Source organism: Abramis brama, assembly GCF_963993115.1.
Source record: "Abramis brama genome assembly, chromosome: 12".
Classification (NCBI taxonomy): Eukaryota; Metazoa; Chordata; class Actinopteri; order Cypriniformes; family Leuciscidae; genus Abramis; species Abramis brama.
In genome coordinates, this window is record NC_139974.1 from 29,159,201 (window position 1) to 29,182,696 (window position 23,496).

General features: G+C 37.3%; 1 protein-coding gene across 4 annotated transcripts; it reads right to left on the bottom strand.

Moving 5' to 3' along the window:
• Positions 1-212: 212 nt before the first annotated feature.
• Positions 213-22,850, bottom strand: tent4a (terminal nucleotidyltransferase 4A). Of its 4 annotated transcripts, none has more exons than XM_084131923.1 (13): positions 21,807-22,850; positions 17,501-17,624; positions 17,342-17,388; positions 16,380-16,500; positions 16,124-16,231; positions 12,569-12,697; positions 12,107-12,320; positions 10,739-10,865; positions 10,538-10,644; positions 8,270-8,451; positions 5,438-5,584; positions 5,182-5,337; positions 213-2,731 (listed from the first exon to the last, which is right to left on the bottom strand). In XM_084131923.1, exons 1-13 carry the CDS (start codon positions 22,508-22,510, stop codon positions 2,585-2,587), a joined length of 2,313 nt encoding a protein of 770 aa, XP_083988049.1. In that variant the 5' UTR covers positions 22,511-22,850; the 3' UTR covers positions 213-2,584. The 4 variants fall into 4 exon arrangements, with proteins under 4 accessions (XP_083988049.1, XP_083988048.1, XP_083988051.1 ...); XM_084131922.1 differs by having other exon boundaries at positions 213-2,734; XM_084131925.1 differs by having other exon boundaries at positions 2,443-2,731; positions 5,284-5,337.
• Between the last annotated feature and the right edge of the window lie 646 nt (positions 22,851-23,496).

Below are 23,496 nucleotides of genomic sequence, written 5' to 3' on the forward strand. Positions count from 1 at the left end.
TAGTCCTTATTAGCAATTTGTTATCAACTTTCTCTTTGGGGTTTTATGAGCAGAAGATCTCTGAAGTGCAAGTTCACCATCTAGTGGTAAAACACCAGTAAGTTTAACAAATCTAACATTTCTCAGCGCTGAGCTGTAAAGCATGATTGAACATTTTAGAATTTATTCAAACAATTAACAGAGCAAAAATAAACCGCAAGCAACTGCATGCATGGTTTTAAGATGTTTATTTAAAAAATAAAATAGAAAAAAAATTACATAAAAATATTGAAGGAAAACAAAAACAATTCCTCCGTCTGACCTCTTAGATGCTTTGCGGCCACATTGAGGGCTTTCAGTATAAGGATTGACAAGTTCAGGAGTGCTTTTGGCCACTGCGACAACAGACGTCAGCAAAAAAAAAAAAAAAGGTTACATTTAAAATCCATCATTGATATTCAATGAGGAGTGTCACACTGTATCAAGCAGTACATCACCTCAAAAGGTCAAACCATTACAGAGTGAAATATTTCCACCTTTCAAACACATCTACAGATTCACTCAGGAAAAACGGAGCCATTTTCATTTAGACAAATCACCAATAAAGTAGGTCCTTATTTGAAAGGAGGGGGAGAGAGTTGCCTCAATGTCTGACTCATTTTGCAAAAGATGCTGGTTCTATCTAAAAGCAGAAACTGCTATTAGAGTTACATTTGCCCTATTGCATTGATAGGCGGGTGAGTCAAGAGTTACAAGGACAATCCACAGTCTCTGTATCAGATATGACTTTGTAAAACACATCACACAAGTCAGTCATTCAATACAGACTGCAGGACATGGTTGTAGCGTTGCAACAGCAGTAAATGTAGTCCGGTTGATCTCCAGGAGGAAATATTTGCATTGCAAAAACTCCAGACAAGACGTCCAGGTGTATTTCCACCATTAAAACAGTCTGAACTTGCATACAGGAACTGTTCACATGTGCGTCGATCTCAGGCCTGAGTCCGTTGACGGTCACTCCGATTTAGTTTCTTAACAAGATTTACAAGCAAATGGCCATCGTGAGGGACACAGGAAGAGAGATTTTCAAAACTCCACTTGCATAGTAACAATAACCTGTATGCCTGTGACGTTCTGAGCAACAGCAATACAGTTTTAGTGTGCCATATACAAACAGAACAAAAAAAAAAAAAAATCAATTCAATACAGTACAGGAATAGGTTATTACCAAAAAGGCATATATTAGCGCAAGTACCTGGCAATAAATGCACGTCAAGATTCCAGAAAGGAATCAAAATAAATTCCCTTTCTCCGCTAGTCTGATTCGGGTGCCCATTCAGAAGTCGAACTAGGTCCGATTAGGGCACCTTGCATAAAGCTGCACTGATCTGGAGTCCGCTCGCACGTCCATTAGAGCTTCCCTAAAATAATTCACATCTCACACTTAACTATAGCGACTTAAAAAGGACAGACACACATATAAATGAAAGCGCATTAGGACCAAGAGCTCAAGCTTTTTTCCGATTCTCAATCTGATAAACCCAAGTCCTACAGCCTCAATGCCACACAACTACAACCTTAATGACAAAACAAACGAGACGAATAAAAGGAACAGCTGAGATTCTGAAGCTCAATGTGGGAACACAGAAAGTGAGAAATGGCGACACCTGTTGGTAAAGAGTGGAAAGCCGTTCTGCGAGATTGCTCTTGTCCAGGTGCAATTTATGCTGAGAAAAAGGGGAAGAGGGAATATAAACTCTCAAAAAACTCTTTTAAAACAGACTTTTTTTTTCCCTTAAGGAGCCTGTCTGACAGGATCTGTAAACGATGAACAAAATTAAAAACATTACAAAAATAAAAACATTTTTACAAAACAAACAAACAAAAGGCTGGACACAAAAACAACCAAAAAAGAAATTAAATGTTTCCAGAGTGAAGGAAAATACAGAAATTAAGAAGTTATTGCACAAAAAAGTAAAGGTTGCGTGATGTATACAGTCAATACGGTGGGGGTCTCTGGAAGCATCTTTGAGTGCAGAATTTGAAGCCAACGTTACACACACACACACACACACACACACACACACACACACACACACACACACACACACACACACACACACACACACACACACACACACACACACATCACCTTTGAAACACACATCCTCACCTGATACAACAAACACTTGAAATCCACTGAATCTAGTTCGTCCCACAAGTGAAGGGTGTCACGTTTAGACCAAAAATGTGAAGCATGAAACACATACAAAAAAGGAAAGTTTCTGTCAACCTGGAAGTTGTGGAGCAGACGACCGAAAAAACAGTTCCTGTTCTCGAAGCTTCCTCAGGAAGATTGCACAGGTCAAAAAAAAAAAAAAAAAGTCTCAACATATACATGCACAGATTCAGTGGCAGACTGAACTACTTAGCACCACCATCACCACAACTACTGAACGAGGAGCTGGGTTTCAAACGCTGGTCTCTCTGTGCTCACACCATCAGTAGGAGGGCTAAATGAGTTCTCATCGTTTTAAGATGGGACCAGAGGGGTGAAAGAGGAAGCAAATGGAGAGGGAGCGCCCATAGGGGAGCGTCGTCGTCTTTATCTGCTGACGCTAGCCGGCAGACTGTCCCTCTTCCTGCGGCGCCAGGTGTTGCGGTTTAACGGATTGTGGCTTCGGTTGGAAAGGACGGGACTGTGCACCCCGGCGGGATTGTGGAAGCTCTTCAGAGGGAACTTGGGACCTGTCTGCTGGAGATAAGACAAGATAGGGGAACTTAGAATCATGCTAGCATCTGAAAAAAAAAAAAAACGAAAAAAAAAACAAACCTGGATTTAAATATACATCATTTAAAATACAAATGCACTACCATTCTAAAGTTCAGCGTTTAATTACGGTAAAGACAGTAAGACATTGATAATGTTACAAAATGTCCATTTCAAAATGCTTTTCTTTTGAACTTTCTATTAATCAAAGACATGAACAAAATGTATCTAAATATCAAGAAGCACAACGGTTTTCAACATTTATAGAAATGTTTCTTGAGCAGCAAATCAGCATATTAAATGATTTCTGAAGGATCATGTGACACTGAAGACTGGAGTAATAATGCTGAAAATTCAGCTTTGCCAAGACTAAATGACATTTAAAAAAAAAAGGAAAAAAAAAAGAAGTTATATATACATACATGTATGTATGCATGTATGCATGTATGCGTGTATATATATATATATATATATATAAAATTGAAAACAGTCATTTAAAATTATTTCACAATATAACTGTTTTTACTGTATTTCTGATATATTATATGCAGCCTTGGTGAACATGAAATATTTTTCATTAAAACCCACCCTCCTAAACGTATGAAAGGGATTGTCGTATCTAAAATAATTAAATAAAAATAAAATAAAAAGTACAACATGTGAATGATTTATGTAATTCTCAGGAATACCGAATACTGGATAGCATCATGTCGAGAAGACGGCGCTGTGCTCTACAATGTGAAGGTAAAGCCAGTTTTTTTCCACTGCCCAAGGACGAGCATGTGAAGAATCAGTGGTTAAAATTCATCTTTACCATGATATCACAGCAGTATAATCCTAAACTTTTGCTGTGTTCCCTTTATTTTACTGATGACTGCTTCTCAAATCTCTGAGTTCAATGCAGGATTTGCAAACCGCTTGCTCTTGAAAGATGGCGTTAAAAATACTTGGTTTTGAGTTTTATATTGTGTTGGTCTCCTGCTAACTGGTTAACTCACATTATTAATGTCTTACTGAAATACTTCTGCTAATCAGTTGTGGGCCGCTATTACCTAAAACTGAGTCTATGCAGATTGTCTGTCGTTCTCACTACTTTGTGTAAAGATTAAGCATGGAGCAAGATTTGTTTAACCAACGTTTATGTTACATCAGTCATTCACGCTAGAGCTCGGCTAATGTATACATTGCATTTATGCACTGTTATTGATACAGTTTCCACGTGTTCACTGCAATATATTACAAAAATACTCAGTAAATAAATTATTACAAGTAAAATAATCGGTTTGTTGATGGACATGCACTTGTTCATGCTGATGGTGAGGAATTACAGTTGCAACATCTCATAATGTACCTCAAACGGAGTAGTGTATCACTGAGAAACGTCCTGCTCAAGCTATCCTTGCGATGGAGGTTCGGGTTGAATAACTAGTTCTTCCAATGTTTCATCATCGGACTCGCGCTCGGATTGATATGGTAAAATCGACATCATTGTTCATTACTGTGTTTAGTTTACGGTGTAGGAAGCCTCAGGACACGCACACCTGACGTTGTTATGGTAATGGGCGTTTTTGTTTTCGACACGCACGCGGTAAACCAATCACAACAGACTGAGCTGTCTGGCCAACCAGAGCAGAGTTTCTCATGGAAAGGAGGGATTTAGAGAGATTGATTCATCTGACGAGTCGTTTGAGAATTATTGAAAATGTGGTGATGTGCAAATGTATATTATGAGGAAAATTAAACATTTTTTGACCTTTGATGCATGTAAACATGTTGTAGGAGACTCCAAAACAACATTAGGAAACTTAAGAATAGCATAATGGGGCACTTTAAGCATGCAGCGCGTCAGACTATACATTTATATAATTACATCACAACCGTTGCGATTTGATGACTGCACTAAGCCATATCACATTCTTACAACAACGCATTGTCAAAATTCTTTTTTTTAAAAAAGGTACCGGGCAAGGCTAACGTGATAAGAGTGTTCTGCAGATGGAGCCGCACGTGCAGCGCTGTCACAAGTTATCCATGAATGAAATAAAAGTATTATAAATAAACTGCAAAATTGTTGGCCATTTCAATCATCATACTTATTGTATGGCATTGTTTTAGGTACAGCAGCTTTTTAAAATGATATTTATTATGAAAAGTGCATTTAATTAAAATGTAATATTTCTCTAATATTAATTACAAAAATATATAGATACAGAGCAAGTTATTAAATTGATGAAAGATTACTTAAAATAAACTTCTCAAAACACAGTCTTATTGAATGCTCCTGTTTGGACATTAAAATTAACACCATTAAATTTCATAATTTTACCCTATCCTGTCATTAAACTAGTCTGTGAAGTCTAGATGAAGGAGGGAAAGTTGGGCTCACTGTCAAGATACAGCATGTAGATGAGAGCGCACGTGGGACAGCCTACCTTTGGATGATTGTGGGGACTGGGTAGAGGGCTGGGGGGAGCTGGGGGGACTGCAGGGGGGGGCATGTGGAGGTATGGGGGTGGTCCATCTGCCATACACACCTGTCTACCAGGTAGAGCGTGGAGAGAAAGATTGCCTGGGATTGACTGTCTCGCCTACAGAAACCGAGAGAGAGGGAAAGATGGATTCAAGAACGTGCTAGTCATCATCATCATCATCATCACAATTAGCTACCAAACCAAAATCGCCCCTCACCTGGTTGGCCGAAGACATGGTGAGTGCTGCCGTGATGCTGGCTTTGCCCGTGCCCATCTGAAGCGCTGATGACAGGGGTCCCGCCGGCAGAATCTGGAGAGGGAAGGGGGCTACAGGTGGAGTGACATACGGTGTGGAGTCAGAGTCCTGGAGGAGCAGAAGTCAGTTATGTGAGAGGGAATGACGATCTAAGGCATATTAGCCCTGTAAAGTCTGACATATGAAATAATCTTTTATTTTTTATTTTATGTAACAGTTTGTTGAACCTTTAGACAAAAACAATGTCTATATTTTTGTTGAGTATCATATGATGGATTAGGCTTTTATGGTTCATATAATATAATATAGTATATAATATAGTAAGAATATGAAGCTCAGTTTACTCATAGCACACCTCAATTTTAATCAGAGGCCCAAACGGAGCAAAAATATGCAATTTGGTGCAGTCGATGATATTTATACGGCCAAAGCGCAAGATGAAATTCTGATAACTTGTAATGTAAATCAATGAGATCTTACATGAGACCTTATAACAGTATAGCAGATTACTTACATAAAATGCATATAAATATAATTTTTTCCTATATCTTCCAATAATGGGTAGTAATAAATCTAAGCATTTAAATATAATCTTACTATCAAAACTCTGTCGTGTCTATTGTGGAGGGTCAAAACATCCAATCCATTTCAATACAATTGAGAGATTTACAAATAAATGTTCCTCAACAGCCTTATGCATCACTAGAGCTGCACAGTTAATCGTTAAAAGATCACGTTTTCGATTCCAGCACCCACGTGATCTAATTCCTAAATGACAATGAATCAGCTAGGTTTATTAAACCTGACAAGGTCGATCAGAGCGGGACACTCAAATCTGCGTTCGCACTGCCGCTGAGCCAGAAAGAGCAGTTGTCATGTAGGCTAAGTATGAAACATCTTCACAGTCTGTTCAACCATACATCATCATTACTTCTGTGATAATTTGAATTATTTTAACACAGAAGTACTAGGATAAAAGTCATAGACACTAACGTCTACAGTAGCGATTAAAATAGAGTAAATCGCTTTTTAAAAGTAACGATGCTTCATAAAAAGATTGTATCTATTACATTGTTACACCAGTAGGTGGCGACAAGTGACTTATATTTATTTTATTGAATCATTCAAGAGAGTCATTCAAAAAGGCTGATTCATACGGTGGCCGAGAGAGCTCAACGCGCTGCAACTGAAGAAAACACATGCGAATAGAAAAAACACCCGCAAATTAAGAAAACATCTTCATCAGTTTCACAACACATGTGTGCTCCAAATACTCACAACACAACCAAATACAGAAACGCGCTGCAAAAGTTCACAACACAAACAAATACAGAAATGCGCCACAAATAGGACAGAACACAACGAAAATGTTTCCGGGGAACCCAATAAGTGACGGACGGACGGCTGGGACGTGCTTATTGCTCGTGAGCATTACCTATGCCCTACTCTCTTAAAAGGGCAGACGACAGAGCCCTTGAATTGGGCACTTTGGAGGGAGCGGGGCACTTGTGTGCCATGTTGATGAAGGGAGCAACCAGAGAATGTCTAACCAACGAAAGACAACGTAATTTCCTCATTATTTTCACCTGGGATGTTCCCATGACAACGCAGCGCGTGTCCATCAGCTGAATAGCTGTTCTTACCAGAAATATAGTATTATTGCTGTTAACATAACGGTTGCAAATAAATATTTAAGTTTTTAAAATATGCGTTATATCTGTGTGTGAGTGTCTCAACTTTAAAACTTGCCGTCTCATATTTGGACCCTAGCTGCATTCTAACATTTCTTATGAAACTTATTTTACCATAACATGACAAAATGTGTACAATGTAACTGATGTATAGATTAATGTCTTTCCCTCATGTTCTTTTTCTCTATCTTTATTTATTTATTTTAGTCTTCAGCTCATTGTTCTTTTTAGTATCCTTATGACATTGAACATATTGTAAATACATTTTGTATATTGTATACAAAGTTGTATGTCATAAACGTGTCATCTCTGTATGTTTTGCAAAATAAATAAATAATAATAAAAGTAGACAGCTGTAAGCACGTCCCAGCCGGGTCCGTCACTTATTGGGTTCCCCGGAAACATTTCCGTTGTGTTCTGTTCTATTTGCAGCGCGTTTCTGTATTTGTTTCTGTTGTGAACTTTTGCAGCGCGTTTCTGTATTTGGTTGTGTTGTGAGTATTTGGAGCACACATGTGTTGTGAAACTGATGAAGATGTTTTCTTAATTTGCAGGTGTTTTTCTATTTGCATGTGCTTTCTTCAGTTGCAGCGCGTTGAGCTCTCTCGGCCACCGTAGATTCATCCAGTAATGAAACAAGTGAAGTCTGAGTAAGTCATTCATTCTAACTTTTTTTTTTTTTTTTAAATCACGATTTTCAATTTAACAAGAATTGTGCAGCCCTATATTTAACGCAAATTAATTATATTTAATTTCAGTATTATATAAAAACATAAAAAAGTTAAGTAAAACTAAGTTGTTTCAGTCCAGTAAGTGTTCATCTTGGAAGATTACTATAATATAAATGTTATTCTTATATTTACTTGTGAAAATATCCACCTTAAGTTTGTTGTACACATGTCTTTTTTTCTGTGAAAGTATTACTGATTTTTATAATTATACTAAAGCCCTTTTAGTTGTGGGAAAGCCCTTTCGTACAGTGGGATATAGAAGGGTAACAGGTTTAAGTTATAATCATTTAAAGGATATTGGCATAAATACGATACACTTGAGTAGGCTTTATAGGGTTAAAGTACGGACACAGATGAAGGATGATGCTTACGATATCGCTGCCTGACATCGAAGACGCAGAAGAGGCAGAGGAGTGCTGTTGAGGGCTGGACAGGGACATGGGTGAGTCTGCGCTGTGAGGGGACACAGAGTCCCTCTGCTGCTGGTCCTCCACACCTACACCCAGCAGTGTGACTGTCTCTACCTGATCCACTGAGTCTTTATGAGATGGACCTGCATGCAAAAGCCATCAGAACATCAGCCAAATCAAAGCAGGTTTCATTTGAAAAATGGCTGAATTGAAATAAGCAGATTCACTGCAAAGCAACTATCCGTCTGTCAAACCAGACTTCGACGGCCACATTTCAAAAGGTCACATTACCAAATTGATCTATCAAGCTTTAGTTTAATATAACATATTAATCACAGTCAAAGTCATGAATAAGATGTGTGAAAGGGATAAAATGCTGTTGAGGAGGACACTTTCTCACTTCTAGGGCACCTACAAAGCTACAATTCGTCAGAAAATGTTTCAAATCCAATTTATATTAATGCATTGCAAGGACAGAGGACAAAATGAAAGGGTTTGCCAAAGTGACACTCCATCACTGCAATCAGAAGTTCTGCAATGCACTAACATAGGCATTCATTGACCAATGAAATGTTATTATTTTATTGGGCAAAATAGCAGGTTTAATTTATTTGAATTACTTTTGATACATTCATAAGTCATATCTTACTTCGACCAACATCTAGGACAGCGGCTTCCACTAGGGGGCCTCAAAACGACTTGATTTAAAATACGGCAAAACAAGCATTAAAATAATCCAAAATAGATATTTCATGTTTTATTTCACACCCTTTTTTGGGGGGGCTCTGAAGAACCAGGATTCCCACGGTCTAGAAAAACCTGGGTAACTTAAAAAGATTGAAAAGTCATGTAAATGATGAAAACACCTAAGCCACTTTCATAAGGAATAAATGTTTTTCTAGTCATGCGAAGCTACATAATATTTTGAGCAGAAATTGAGCAAAAACGATTTTCGAAAAACCTTATCCAGTACATCACAAACGTCTGAAGAAATAACCTAAATTCATTGATTAAAAAGAGTGGGATCCCTGAAGAACATTCAGCTCTTAAAATGTGTGACTTCTAAAACTTTGAAAGTTTAAACAGTAATTATAATTACTTTAGTTACTTATTTTAATCTATGGTCATTGCTAGTTTCTACAAATAATAATAAATAAATGTTTTAAACGCAGCAGAAGGACAAGTGGAACACCTTTTTGTATTCACATTCTGGGACTGCCTTTTCTTAAGGATCAATGCTATAGCCCTGCATGGAGTTTGGGGCCTTGCAATTAGTGGTGTGCCAGTTTCAGAATTGGTGATGACGGTTATGATGTGAGTCAAATGTGACAGTTCGTAACATAACCTCAATGTCACAGTTATTATATTGTCTGCTATATTTGCTTTTTATTTATTAAATACATACAATTGGTTGATGAAACATTTATTAAAATTAAGATACAATTTGTACAAAACGAAATTCGCTTTAAAGAAAGGCTTTCTACAAAGCAAAACTTAATGAAGTGGTAAAAATCATGTCTGACAATTTACAAAACAAAACTTCATTAAGTGGTAAAAACCATGTCTCCCGATATTGCGCATCTTATGATCCTATCAAACATGTTTGGGGCCAGTCAAGGGGTAATTAAACTGCACGATCAGTTATGATCGGTAATGATACGTTGTTTATTATTGCAAATGTTTATTGCTAATGTTTATTATTGCAAATGTTTTTCATTTGTTTAATAAATCTCATAATGATGGCACATCACTATAGTCACAGCTTTTAATGATTGGCGGTCGGTCAGGGGGTACTTCGCAAAGAATCAAATACAGTTGGAAAGGACGTAGACCATTAATAACACAGACTGTTAACAATTGTTTTTTAATTAGCATTTAAACATTCTCTATGATAAAAAAATGTTTGTAAAAAATATTTTAATAACACGGTTTTGGCAGTTATAGAGTTCTAACGACGGTGTTCAACTATAACCGTCGGTCTCACGGTTATATACTAACCGTCACACCCCTACTTGCAATATCTTAAAAGGCATCATTACAATGCTGTAAATAAAACGTTTGGAACACACTCCACCCCAGGACATCAGTGACTATCTATAATGCCTTCTCAATGAAAACTTATTGCACCGGGAGACATTATGAAGTACAATCAAAAACAAACAAATGAAATTCACCTAGTATCTGCAGTCATTAGATATATTCTGAGAAATTCTTCAGATTGAGACGTACCTGGATTCCTCTCCAAGCGGGAGTTGTGTCTGCCACCCCACTTCTTTATGATCCACTCTCTGTAGTCAATGACTTCCTGGGTGACTTTAATAATGCGGCCCAAAGTGCTGAGGGGACAAGATAAATGACAAATTAAATAAAACTGAATGTTGAAAAGAATTATACAATACAAACATGTTTGTATGTCCATGAGAGCTGTACCTATCGCTGTCTTTGTTGGGGTAAGAACGTGCAAGAGGTGAGACGGCATGACCAAGTATTATATACGCATAGTCGAAAGCCTCCTTCACCTGCATGGCACCATAAGAGCTTCTGCCCACATCATTACCTGAGCAGTCACACAAAGAAAAGTAAAATAAGTACATATATTAGTTCTTTATACTTAACCAAACAACTTGCAGTAAATTACTTTTTCTTATGTTTAAAAGAAATTCAGTAATGCCTAAATGCAAATAATGAGCCAGAACATCTCATTTTCTCAAGCAATTCCTAAAGTGTCACATCAATGACAGCACTGCATCTGAAGCTAATGCTAATGCTAATGATTCCTTAAAGTCTGTCCTAAAATATTGGCAGAGATACTGTGTTTTGGCCAAATTTAGATTCCAGGAAAAGACAATACAACAAATGCATTGTGGAAAGCATGATGACTAAGTAAAATCCAAAACAATAAAAGTTGAGAGAACAAAATATACCAAAATATATGGTGACAGAATTTAATTAGTTTGAAATGTCTTTATGTGCTAATATTTTTATTATGGGAGTGTAAATATTTGGGTAGACAGCGATTTCTGATTCAATTCAGGAATGATTTTTCAAATGCAGAATATTCGATTCACAATGAGATTTGATTCAATTAAATTTCGATTAACGATTAATTCTGTATTGAAGTGCATTCATAGGAATATGTTAATAATACTTCCAATTTCTTGATTGATTCTCATTTTTAAGAACCGATACTGATTCTTAAATCCCAAGAATCGATCTTTTAGTCTATGCTGTTTGAATGAATGAACATAACATTGTAGCGCGCCTTGCCGCCTCATAATAAATCACAATAGCTTAGTTTTTGATTACTTTTCATATGAATTATTATAGGAATATGAGAATTGATATGAATATACATTAATAATGCAGAACCAACTATTTCCCTGTAAAACTAAGAGCGTTATATATATTGGATATATATCCAAATTAATCAATATTGAATTGCAAGCTTGTGAATACCCAGCCCTACCAAATAGTACAATATTATCGGACACAATTTGTTTCTTCAAAGTCTCATTCGCAAAAAAAATCTGCTATATCCTAAGACCCCTTAAGCATAAATATTATGGGCAAGCAGAAATCATTTAAGGTGTTACCTTAGCAACATGCTAAGACCAAACTCTATTGAAATCAATTGCGGGATCAGTCTCAGTGTGCTTCATGTGAGGAATTAGTTAAACTGGTCACTTATAAAGTTCCAATTCAGAAAGGAACGCTGCCTCAGAAGGTAGTAGACAGTAAGAAGCTCACTAGGTTTTGCATTAATGGAGCAATTTTTGAATAAATAGCTTGTAATTGTACCAGGAAGAAGAGGGTCCTCAATACACAGCATGGAGGGCCTGTAGCCATTACTCATGGCCTTCATGATGTCCTCTTTAGCCATGTAAGCACCACCGTTCTTTATCCTGATGCCTGTCTTCAGGTAGTTGAAGTGTCTTCCATACAGCTCAAAAAACTCAATGAGCAGAATGCCAAGGTTCATGTTGGGATTCCTGGCATCAATTCTTGGGTGTAACTGCAAGTGTAAACCAAAAATCAGCAGACAAGTCAAGACATTCTCTTTATTTGTTTGGCACAGTCATTTATGAAATGAGTGTGGCTGATGCAGTCAAACAAAGATAGGAAAATATGCTTGACAATGACAGATCTCCAAATAAGACAAGAACAAGTTATTTTTGACGTGAAACACTATGGTTCTTCTCTTCGCCTAAATGTAGAAACAGTTTACACGCTTGAGAACTAGAGTGGCTGCTAATGCTGCACCTGTAAGAAGCTGATGACCATCAGTATGAGACTGTAGGAGCTGATTCCTCCTGTGAAGACTTCATTGAGGTCTCGCTGTAGCAGGAACTGTTTCAGCACGAAGATTAAATAAGGCAGCACGGTATACTTCTGTGTGGGAGAAAAAAAAAAGAGATATTTAAGACTTTAAAACATAAAAAAGACCATTTACACCAGGCATTAAGAAGCAACTCAAAGGCGACTCCGTGACCACTTGAGATGAGATTACATCTTAGATTTCACCATTCTAGTCTTTTTACGAAAACAGTGTCATTACATGTTGACATCAGGAATATCAAACGGGTTTCTGTGAAGTCTTGCATTTATGTGTTTTCAAAAGCCTAAAACATGGCAATTGCATATGCAGCTGTTCTTTCACTGGAGATAACATCCAGCTGTTCAGAAGCAGCAGAAATATTTACATGAGGTAATGTGTTATGATAACTGGAGACAGGCCAATAAATCTTACATTCCTCCATGTAAGATCAACATCGTCTTAAAGACTTTGGGTCTCATTCCCTAATGATGCGTATAATTGAGAGTAACCTTATTATTCCTCCCCAGTGGGAGTGTATGGCACCCTTATGAACCATGGATAGGAAAATGATGAAATTTGGCATATTTATTGGGGTGGTTTTGAATAAAACCCTGACCAACTTTGGGGTCTCTAGGACCAAATTTATATATACATCACCAGTTCAAATATTCACTTTTCTTTTGTCCTATAAACTAAATTCTTATTACACCCGATTACTCTCCTCATGCTGATCACATTCAACATCTTGCATTAAGACCTATTACAGTAATCGGCATTTTAAAATGTATTCAGTTTTCACTTCTCCTTTGGCTCAGATGATCACTGGACTGAGCAGCACATAAATAACTGAAGAAAATTAATATTCCTTTTTGTTAAAAAGTTATGATGGGAAGTTAACCCAAAATTAGATTAAATGCTATATGCTGGCAATATTTAGATCCATCAAAGAGAAACTTGGTACACTTCATCAGCACCACAATCTGTAGGTGGTGCTGTTCCAAAATTTGGCATGTACATTCAGGTCATGAGATCCCCCCAAAAATGCTATTTTTGTTTATAACATTTGAAAAGTTTGTTAGAAAATAGGGGTGTAACGATACCCTAATTTCACGATTCGATACATATCACGATACTGAACTCACGATACGATATTACTGCGATACTCCAAGACATATAATAAAAGGTTAGGAAAAAATGTACTGTTGATTAAATGCTAAATTTGATATAACATTGTGGGTGTAAATGAATAGGCTTGGACAATGGTGACATCAGAATAAATATATTCATGATTCTGAACCTGAAAATACAGAATTATTTTAGACGAATATGCTTGCACTCTGTCACTGGCTAGATATATTTAAAATAATGTAGGCCACTTTTTACTGGTAACATAAGACTTATAACATAAGCATTATCAGGACCCACTAATATTCCCCCATTATTATACATTATATTCAACATAATATATTGTAGTTTAATGTAGTACTGACTCTGAAAACGTAAATTTTTTCTCACAGGGTAATTTTTATTTTGGGTGAACTATCCATGATACATATTATCACTATCCACGATACATATTGTTGCATTTTTGTATTGCGATATATTGTTACACCCCTATTAGAAAATCATGATGTCTATGGATTGCTTGGGTCATGCTGAATCCACAATATTATTTTGCCAGGATCTGATGAACCACCTGTCTGCCAGTTTGAAATTTATTTTATGTTTTTTTTTTTTATGCTTTGGCATATTGGCCCAAAATTTGCAACACCTCACAGACAGCATGTCCTTAAAGTGCCGAAAAAAAACTTGAAGACAGCGCCACCTAGTTTGGCTTTTTACAAAAAAATCGTATAAAAAAAAAAAAAAAGAATTATCTCAATGTCTTCCTTGATTTATGCCAATTTCAACAACATCTTATTTGTCATTTTCCAACATTTTGCTCACCCGCCATGTGGAAGTATATGAAAAACAGTTTACCACTCCTACAAATTATAACAGGCCTACGTTGAATACAGATACAAAACACATGCTATGTGATGCACATTGCAGTCCTTCTGAAAGCTCCTTGTGTTTTTTGATGTGCTTGCTGTATTTGTTGTACCTGCAGTGCCTTTGGTGTTTGGCCCAGAAACGCTGCTTGTAGCTATATTCGCCTTATGTTTTTGTTCAATTTATGAAGGTGCTGTAATTTGAATCGTCATATATTTTATTGCAACTGTACAATACTATCATATATTCAATGGTAAGAAAAAATCTCCTCTTGTGGTTGCACAGATGAGAGCTATGAAGGTCATCTCCTTATTCAAAATTCTGTGTTGAAAGCTTGCTGACAGATGTTTAAGTTATGCTTCACCCTCCTCCTCTATTCAAACAATGCCACTATAAGACTGACACGAGATCAGCAAACAAGGAGTACATCTAGGACACATAGAACATGTAAATACAAGCAGGATCCAAAAAAAAGAAAAGAAAGTTACTTCTTGCCATTAGCAGGTGTGGCAAATGAACTGAAAAACTTTATCAGGCCATGAAGTATTTTACCAAACTTTGGCATTTTTGTACTACCACAAAAGTTGTAAGAGACATAACGCATTATAGTCCTTCACGTCTCTATTGCAATCTCAAAATTCTGGCCAGTTGATAATACCTAAAATATCAAAATCACCTGCAGGCAGTAGATCCTTTTCCTATTTAGCACCTAAACTCTGGAATAGTCTTCCTAGCCTTGTTTGGGAAGCAGACACGCGCTGTCAGCTTAAATCTAGACTATAAACACATCTCTTTACGCATAACACATTATCAATTTCTATTATTCAAATCAGTTAAATGATTTGTTAGGCTGCATAAATGAGGTCAACCGGAACCAAGAACATTTCCTATAACACCCAATGTACTTGTTACATTGTAAGAAGAATAGCATCTATGCTAATGTTAGTGTCTGTCTGTCTCATCCTTATCCCGAGGTTACCGTAGTCAGCCGGATCCGGTCCAGATCAGATGGTGGATCTGCACCTAGACACGACCAAAACCCAGCCCTGATTGTCAGCAGAGACCGCGTCTACTAGACAATCCCCTGTGAAGGCCTCGTTGACACGACAGCCATCGGCACAGATCCTCAGCAAAGAACCAGACAGGTCCTCCACACAGACCCTATGGCCAGCTTTGGCTCCATACCGGCATGATGAATCTGATCTTCAAGCAAAAGGAACTGGGTGAATATTTGAATGCTACCGATCTAAATTCAGACATGTGATGCAGCCTGAATCATAATGACACCGTGTTCGTTCGTTGGCCAGAGGAAAACGAGCCCCCCCCCCCGACTGAGGCTGGTTTCGCCCAAGTTTTTTTTTCTCCATTCTGTCACCTGATGGAGTTTTGGTTCCTTGCCACTGTCGCCTCTGGCTTGCTTAGTTGGGAATACTTAATATTCAAAAATATTACTGATCTGACTCACTCCTGGGACTATACATAGGTTTACATAATGAGCTAAACATTACCTTCACATATTCTTTGATGAAGCTAGCAGCTTTGATGCCCGTCTCCACATTGAAACTAATGTCCACTTTCACCTCAGTCTCCTGATCTGTCAGTTTGATGATTGGTACCTTCAAAATTCAAAAGATATAAACATAAAATTATTAATTGCCAAGAAACCGACAAATGTGTTACAAAAAAAGCAACAACCTCTGCATATGAAACCGTTAAACTGAGTTTAGCAAATGTTAAATCGACAGTAGAGGTAAAAATACACACCGTAGCTTTGTCGAGAACTTTGATGGAATAGGGTTCTGCCACACTGTGTTTTCTGAGGGCCTGCTCCAACTGCTGCAGGGGAGGTTTCTCCCATTTCCCAAACACCACCAGGTCAATGTCACTACAGTAAAAAGAACCAGACAGAATCTTTCATATAGTCCCACATACAAATACCTTGCAATTTTCTGTTTAGGCAATTTGTTAAAATACATTTTTCAATAAGCCTAAGGGAGACCTAGATCTCCACATGAAAACAAAACCACCTTACAGCAAAGTGTTTTTGCTGTCAAATAAACTCACATTCATCATTTTCTCAATAGTGTTCAACCAAAAACATGGGGCCTAATGACTTAACACAAGGAAAATCTTTCAGGTTTCAGAGACATACAAACCAAAAACTATTTTGGGACTGAAGAAGTTTTTAGAAAGCTACACACAGTCACATTTACCCCTGGTTTCACAGACAAGGCTTAAGTCTAGTCCCAGACTAAAATGCATGTCTGAGCTATTTTAACTGAAAGCAACTTGCACTGACAACATTTAAAGTCACTGCTAATGTTTTGTCTAAAGATGTACACATGTTTTTTTTTTTTTTTTTTTAAAATAAGGAACGTTTAAAAAAAAGCTACTTAAATGTCCTAATTGAACTAAGGCCTAATCCTCGCTTAATCTCTGTGAAACTGGGCCACAGATTTAGCAAATTATCATAAAATGTTTGCTCAGTTCCTGAAAGACAGCTCAGAGCCAAAAAAGGCTGGCACGCTATCGCTATGATTGTGATGTATTTGGTCACATCCCATCCTTCTGTGAGAGTCATCTTACTGAGAATAGTGTTATGACCATACAGCAACAACAGATCACGAGAGCAACATTGTGCGTGTTGAAAACGGCTTAGGGTTCTGTTCAAAATATCACTGTGTTAATGTGCAAGATCAAACACACTGTTGCACATGTTCATTTACCTGGTTGGGAGAAAGAGTCCAGTGCTAAAGCTGCCAAAAACCTGGACCTGAATACATAAAAGTAAAAACAATTACATTTGTATATTTGGGCTAATCATTTATAATGCCAATAGCCCAATTTTTTTAATATATATACACATCAGCTCTAAGCTTGCTTACATCAGCGGTAGGCCACAACTCCTTGATGACCGACTCTATCCTGTCCACCACCTCCTGTCTCATGGTGGCCTCCTCAGGACGAGGAGACATAAAATTGTAAAAGTCCATGATTTCTTCATGCAACCTTGGAAAAATGAAGGAAGGAAATTATGGAAATGAAGTTGGTACAATTTAAGAAGCCATTCATGCAGATCCATCACATAAACAACTCGAAGCAAGAATCTTGAGATTTGTTTTTATAGATTTTTTTTTTTTTTTTTTTTAAATCCATTAACAACCTGTACAATAAGTATACTTGGGCCACAAGATTAAGAACTTGATTGGTTAAATGTGTACCAATAGGGGTTTAGGCATTTTTAGCAAACTCACATTCATCTGGCTCCATTTTGGTATGGAAACAGCCACGTTTCATAATCCAATCAATTCCCGATGGATACAATCAAATGCCAGAAGTATTTAATGTTTGCAACATGGAAAAGATCCCCCAGTACAATACAATAGAGTAAAAATTATGATGTGCTGACAAATTCATGTGTAAAAAAAAAACATTATGTAGGTAACCCTAATCAATTAAAAACGTAACCAAACAGAAATTAGCAATAAGAATTAGCAAAATTTAGTGCAGTGGTTAATTAAAATGAGTTATATAATTACTTGATTCATGAACCTTTACATTTGGTCCCCCTCAATGTAGAACATCTGGTGAGCTTTGATGAGCTGACTAGAGTTTTATTAGGCGTTTTTTTAAAAAAAAACAAAAAAAAAATTCTCTCAACAAATCTATCATATTCAACACTTGTAGTCTGACCTGAACCAATGTCTCTGAATTTAAACTTTAAGCTATCTTACAGTTACTTACAGGCTAACTTACACTCAGAAACAAAATAATTGGAGTAAACAACAAAAACTCAAATCAAACAAAGATGAATTTTAATACGCAGCCTATACCTAAACAGCCTTTTGCACCTATACACAGAAATGCTGTCTAGGACTAGATAGGCCACTCACAAGGTTGAGAGACGCTCGATGGTGTTTTAAGCCCCCAATGGCTCCTTAGAGGCAGCTAACCCTACCCGGCCTCAACCTTAAACCTACCCATCCCCTCGCTGCCTGGAAGGCGCCGTTGGGGGCTTAAAACACCAAACACTGTTGAGCGACACAGTTCCGGCCTCACTTGTTTCAAGAATCTTTTGTGGAAAAATTCAAGAGGTCTCCAACCATCCACCACAAATATAACAAGTTCATGCAACAGATTCATCCCTTCTTATGCAAGCCTACAATTGCTGGGTTACTAAAGACTCAAACATGTATTGTATTAAGTGCCCAGTGCAATAAAGGCCCTGTCCCAAATGGCACACTTCATATGCACTTTCAGTCTTGTGGACTTACAATGGCTGGCGCGTGCGAGCGTCTGTTAAGTCCATGAGACCTTAGGGTGTCCCAGTTGTCATTTTAGGTCTCAGAAGGGTGCTCGCGAGCGCCCCCTATGCAGTCGATATGCGCCCTCGTCCCTCGATACGCACTTTTGCAGAGCCCGCACTGATGCGAGCTACACAGCAGACTTCTTCCCGACAGTCAAAGCGGCGTTACGTCACGAAAGTGCGGACTCGTAGGAAGACCGCGAGTGCTTAGGCTGCCATTTGGGACAGGGCCAATCATAAATCAGCAAACACTAAAATCATGAATCCAGCCAACAGCAATAGACGGATGACAACAAATGTAACAAACATAAAGTTAAAAGTAGAGCTGCACGATTCTGAATAAATTAAGAATGACGATTCTGAAAAGACAACTGAACAAAATAGCATAACTTTGAGGTTCTGACAAAATATTAACTGGTGCAGTCTATTTAAAATGCTTAATTTATTTGAGTTAATTACTTAATTTGTTTGAATGACTCACTCAAAGACTTCAATTGTTTCATTACTGGATGAATCAGCATTTTTGAACAAATTTTTTTTTTAAGTCACTTGCCGCCACCTAGTGGCGTAACCATGTAATCAATACAATCGTTATTTAAAGCGTCAAGTTACTTTCAAAATGTGATTTGCCTCTATTTTGATCGCTACTGTTGACATCAGTGTTTATATAGAATTATAAACTTTGGTAGCACTTTATTTTACAGTCCTGCTCCGTGTATATACGTACTATGTACTTAAAGCAATTATAATAACTGGGTTATAACTAGGTACTAACCTTAAACCTATCTGTAAAACTAACGGTAACTCATGTAGTTACATTATATTACCAGTACTTTCTTCGGTAACTACACTGCACATGCACGTACTGTAAAATAAAGTGTAACCTAAACTTTTATCCAGGTACTTCTGTGATAATGTGAATTAGGGCTGGACAATATGGCAAAATAAATAATTACATTTCTTCATATTAGTCGATATCGATAATTATCACGATAAATGTCAAATCTTTATTTCTTTCAAATTTAAAGGCAGATTTTTGCTCCTGAGTGGAAGTTGTAAAAACCAGACAGTTAATTCATAGTTTTCACGTGATGCATTACCCTTATAGGAACGCCCACCTGGAGGGCAAATCAAGGCTTTCCTCCGCTGCCTGCCAGTCATTTTTACCAGATTTGTTGTAAGTACTAATGTAGTAAGACAGGGCTTTTAAAAGACCAAATTCAATATACACCTTATTGATGATGTATACTTTGTAAAAAAATATGCAAATTAACACAAAATTGTAACTATATATATATATATATATATATATATATATATATATATACACACACACACACACACACACACACAAACATACATACTTACACATATATACATGTATATACACACACAATATATCGTGCCACAATATATCGCAACAAAAATGCATCAATATGTATCGTGGATATTCACCCAAAAAGAAAATTTCTGTGTGAGAAAAAATTCAAGTTTACAGAGTTTTAGTGTCAGTACTACAATAAACTACTAGGCTATAACGTTGAATATAATGTATTATAATGGGGGAATACGTTTGTGTCCTGATAATGCAAAATATCTTATGTTACCAGTAAAAAGTGGTCTACATTATTTTAAATGTATCTAGCCAGTGACAGAGTGCAAGCATATTCATCTAAAATAATTCTGTATTTTCAGCTTCAGAATCATCAATATTTTTATTCTGGTGTCACTAGGGGTGTAACAATATATCATGTCACAATATATCGCAATACAAAAATGCAACAATATGTATCGTGGATAGTGACAATATGTATTGTGGATAGTTCACCCAAAAAAAGTATATTCATTTCCACCCCCAATGTAAAATCAAATTTAGCATTTTAAATCAACAGTAAATTTTTTGTTAAACTTTTTACCATATGTCTTGGAGTATAGCAGTAATATCGTATTGTGGGTGAGTTCAATATCATGATATGTATCAAATCGTGACATGAGGGTATCCTTACACTATCGTTATTATAAATATATATATATATAATATATATATATATATATATATATATATATATATATATATATATATATATATATATATATATATATATATATATATATATATATATATATACTGTATCTATCTATCTATCTGATAGATAGATATAGATATACATACACAACTTTTTCTCTGCAATTTCTCAAATGAAAATAATCGCGATTATAATTTGAACAAAATCGTGATTATCAGAATAACTATTATCGTGCAGCCCTACTCACAGTAGATCGGTCTTAAGGTTTATATAAGAATCACTGTAAAATCAAATCCGCTCACGGAGAAAATGTAACGTTAACGTTACAGGATTTTTTTTCTTCTGGAACCAGCCTGTTGCACTTTATAACGTTCCAAAACGCCTATTATTAGTTTTAAGCCTTATTAATAAGGATGTTTATTGTAATTTGATGTGTACCATGTTAGGTTTTCTACTATGATTCAGTGCATTAAAAGAAATTCGCTTAAATAAAATGTACATCTATGGTTCTTAGTTCAGCGAATCAGTGGGTGTTCACTCAACGTAACTCCGAATGATTCAATTCAATTCGTGAATGAATCGTACAGACCGGAAGAGATCCGATCAAAAGAACGATTCGTTGACGAACAGGACATCGCTAGCCTACAACTGCTAACACACGCACAGTCACACACATTCCACAAGTGACCCAACCCACCAAACATAGGACAACCGGCTATCGTGCTAAAGCTAAAGTCCCAGTCCAACACGTCAAAAAAAGGCCCAGTGACACTTTATCACACGCATAAGGCCACAGAAAAAAAAATAGCGTAACATTATAACGAGCGCTGCTGCTGTTATAAATCAAGCTCATCTCACCCGTCAACCCCTGGGTTATATTTCCTCGTCTTCCACGGCGTGCCGGAGTTCTCATAATTGCCGTTAGTCCAGTTAGAGAGCAAGTAGTTTATCCCATAGGTGCTGGCCTTATTATCGCTTTTCCTCCGGCCCGGATGATGGTGGTGGTGATGGTGGTTGTGAATCGCTGCTGGATGGGACGGGTGGCGCTTCATGCAACTCTGCTGCTGCTGCTGCTCTTGATTGAAATGCCGTAGATGAGGATGAGGAGGATGATGATGATGATGGTTGACATTATTCAACACGTTCTCGCTGCAAGTAAAAAATGGATGGCCCTTGTTCATATTCCCAGCGATCACATTAGGGCTTGTAGTCCTTATTTTAGAGCAACTGGACGCCAAATCCACCACCGAGCCGGTCTTTTGGGTCATATCGCCGTCTCCCGTGTTTCCATTTAACGGGTGAGCCACAGAGCCGCTACCCGGGATCGCAGTGCTGTTGTTTTTAATGATAGTGCTGTTATTTGCATTGGACGCTAACGTTACAGTCTTATAAACGTCAAACGCAGGAGAATTGACACATAACGTTAGGTTGTTGTGGTGATGGTGGTTCTGGTGCTGACCTGTGTTAGTCCGGTTTACCTGAGACGTTTCCCACACACGCATCCATAAAGCGTTCGCAGGACCTTTCTGTTCCGGCTGAATCCAAGCGACCCTCGGATCCATTCAACTTGTCTTTCTAACAGCCCTGTCAAACAAACGAACGCCTTTTCACCCCGTTCAGCGGATAAGTTTGAGTCCGGACTGCGAGAATGTGCCTGTAAACTGGGTTACTCGAGACGACAGGGAAAATAACGACGTGCCAAACGCCACAACCGACCAACGGGAATCAGTTAGTGGCTCTTTTCCCCCCGCTAGCTAAACTGTTAGCTAAACTATACAGTGTTTCCAATATGGCGTATATTCCCTTGAACCCCAAAATCCAGTACGCATGTGTAGGATTTAAACCATCGGGACAGCACACACCCCCACACAACTCCACACCGAGCAGGCGCAATCGGAGTCTATTCAGTCTCAGCAACCCCACCCTTAACCGGCATCCAAGCGAGGACACATTTGAATTTACAACCCTTTCTAAAACCAATCTGCATCGCGACTCCGCGACGCGATAAAACGCAGCGCGCGCTCAGTGAGCAGTGACGACGGCAGCTTCGTGATTGTAAATGGCCGCGTTCTTGTTGATGTGCACAATAATAATGAAGAGATGCCTCTAGAATCTTTGTTTAATATCATAAAGTTGCATTGTGTGCATTGATGTATAATATTATACAATGTTGCATTGTCAAATATTGTGGAAAAGGCAAAAATAAGTGGACATCTACTATCTAAAATTAGCCTATTTAAATGGACTATTTTGAGATTAAAGAATAAAATCTGTTTTGGTGGCTAATCTTACTTCAAGGTCATTCATCAAACTTCTAGTCAGTAATCGAAGGCTTCCATATCAAGGTGAATTTTTTTCTCTCTTGTAGGCCTACTTTTGCTGAAATTCTTAAAATAAAAAAACTAAACAGAACTTTTATCAACAGAAACTATGGCCTTAAAAATCTATAGAGATTAATCATGATTAATTGTTTTGATGGATTAACAATACATCAAAAATAATTAATAATTATGATTAATCTATTTTTTAAATACATTCTTCTATTTAA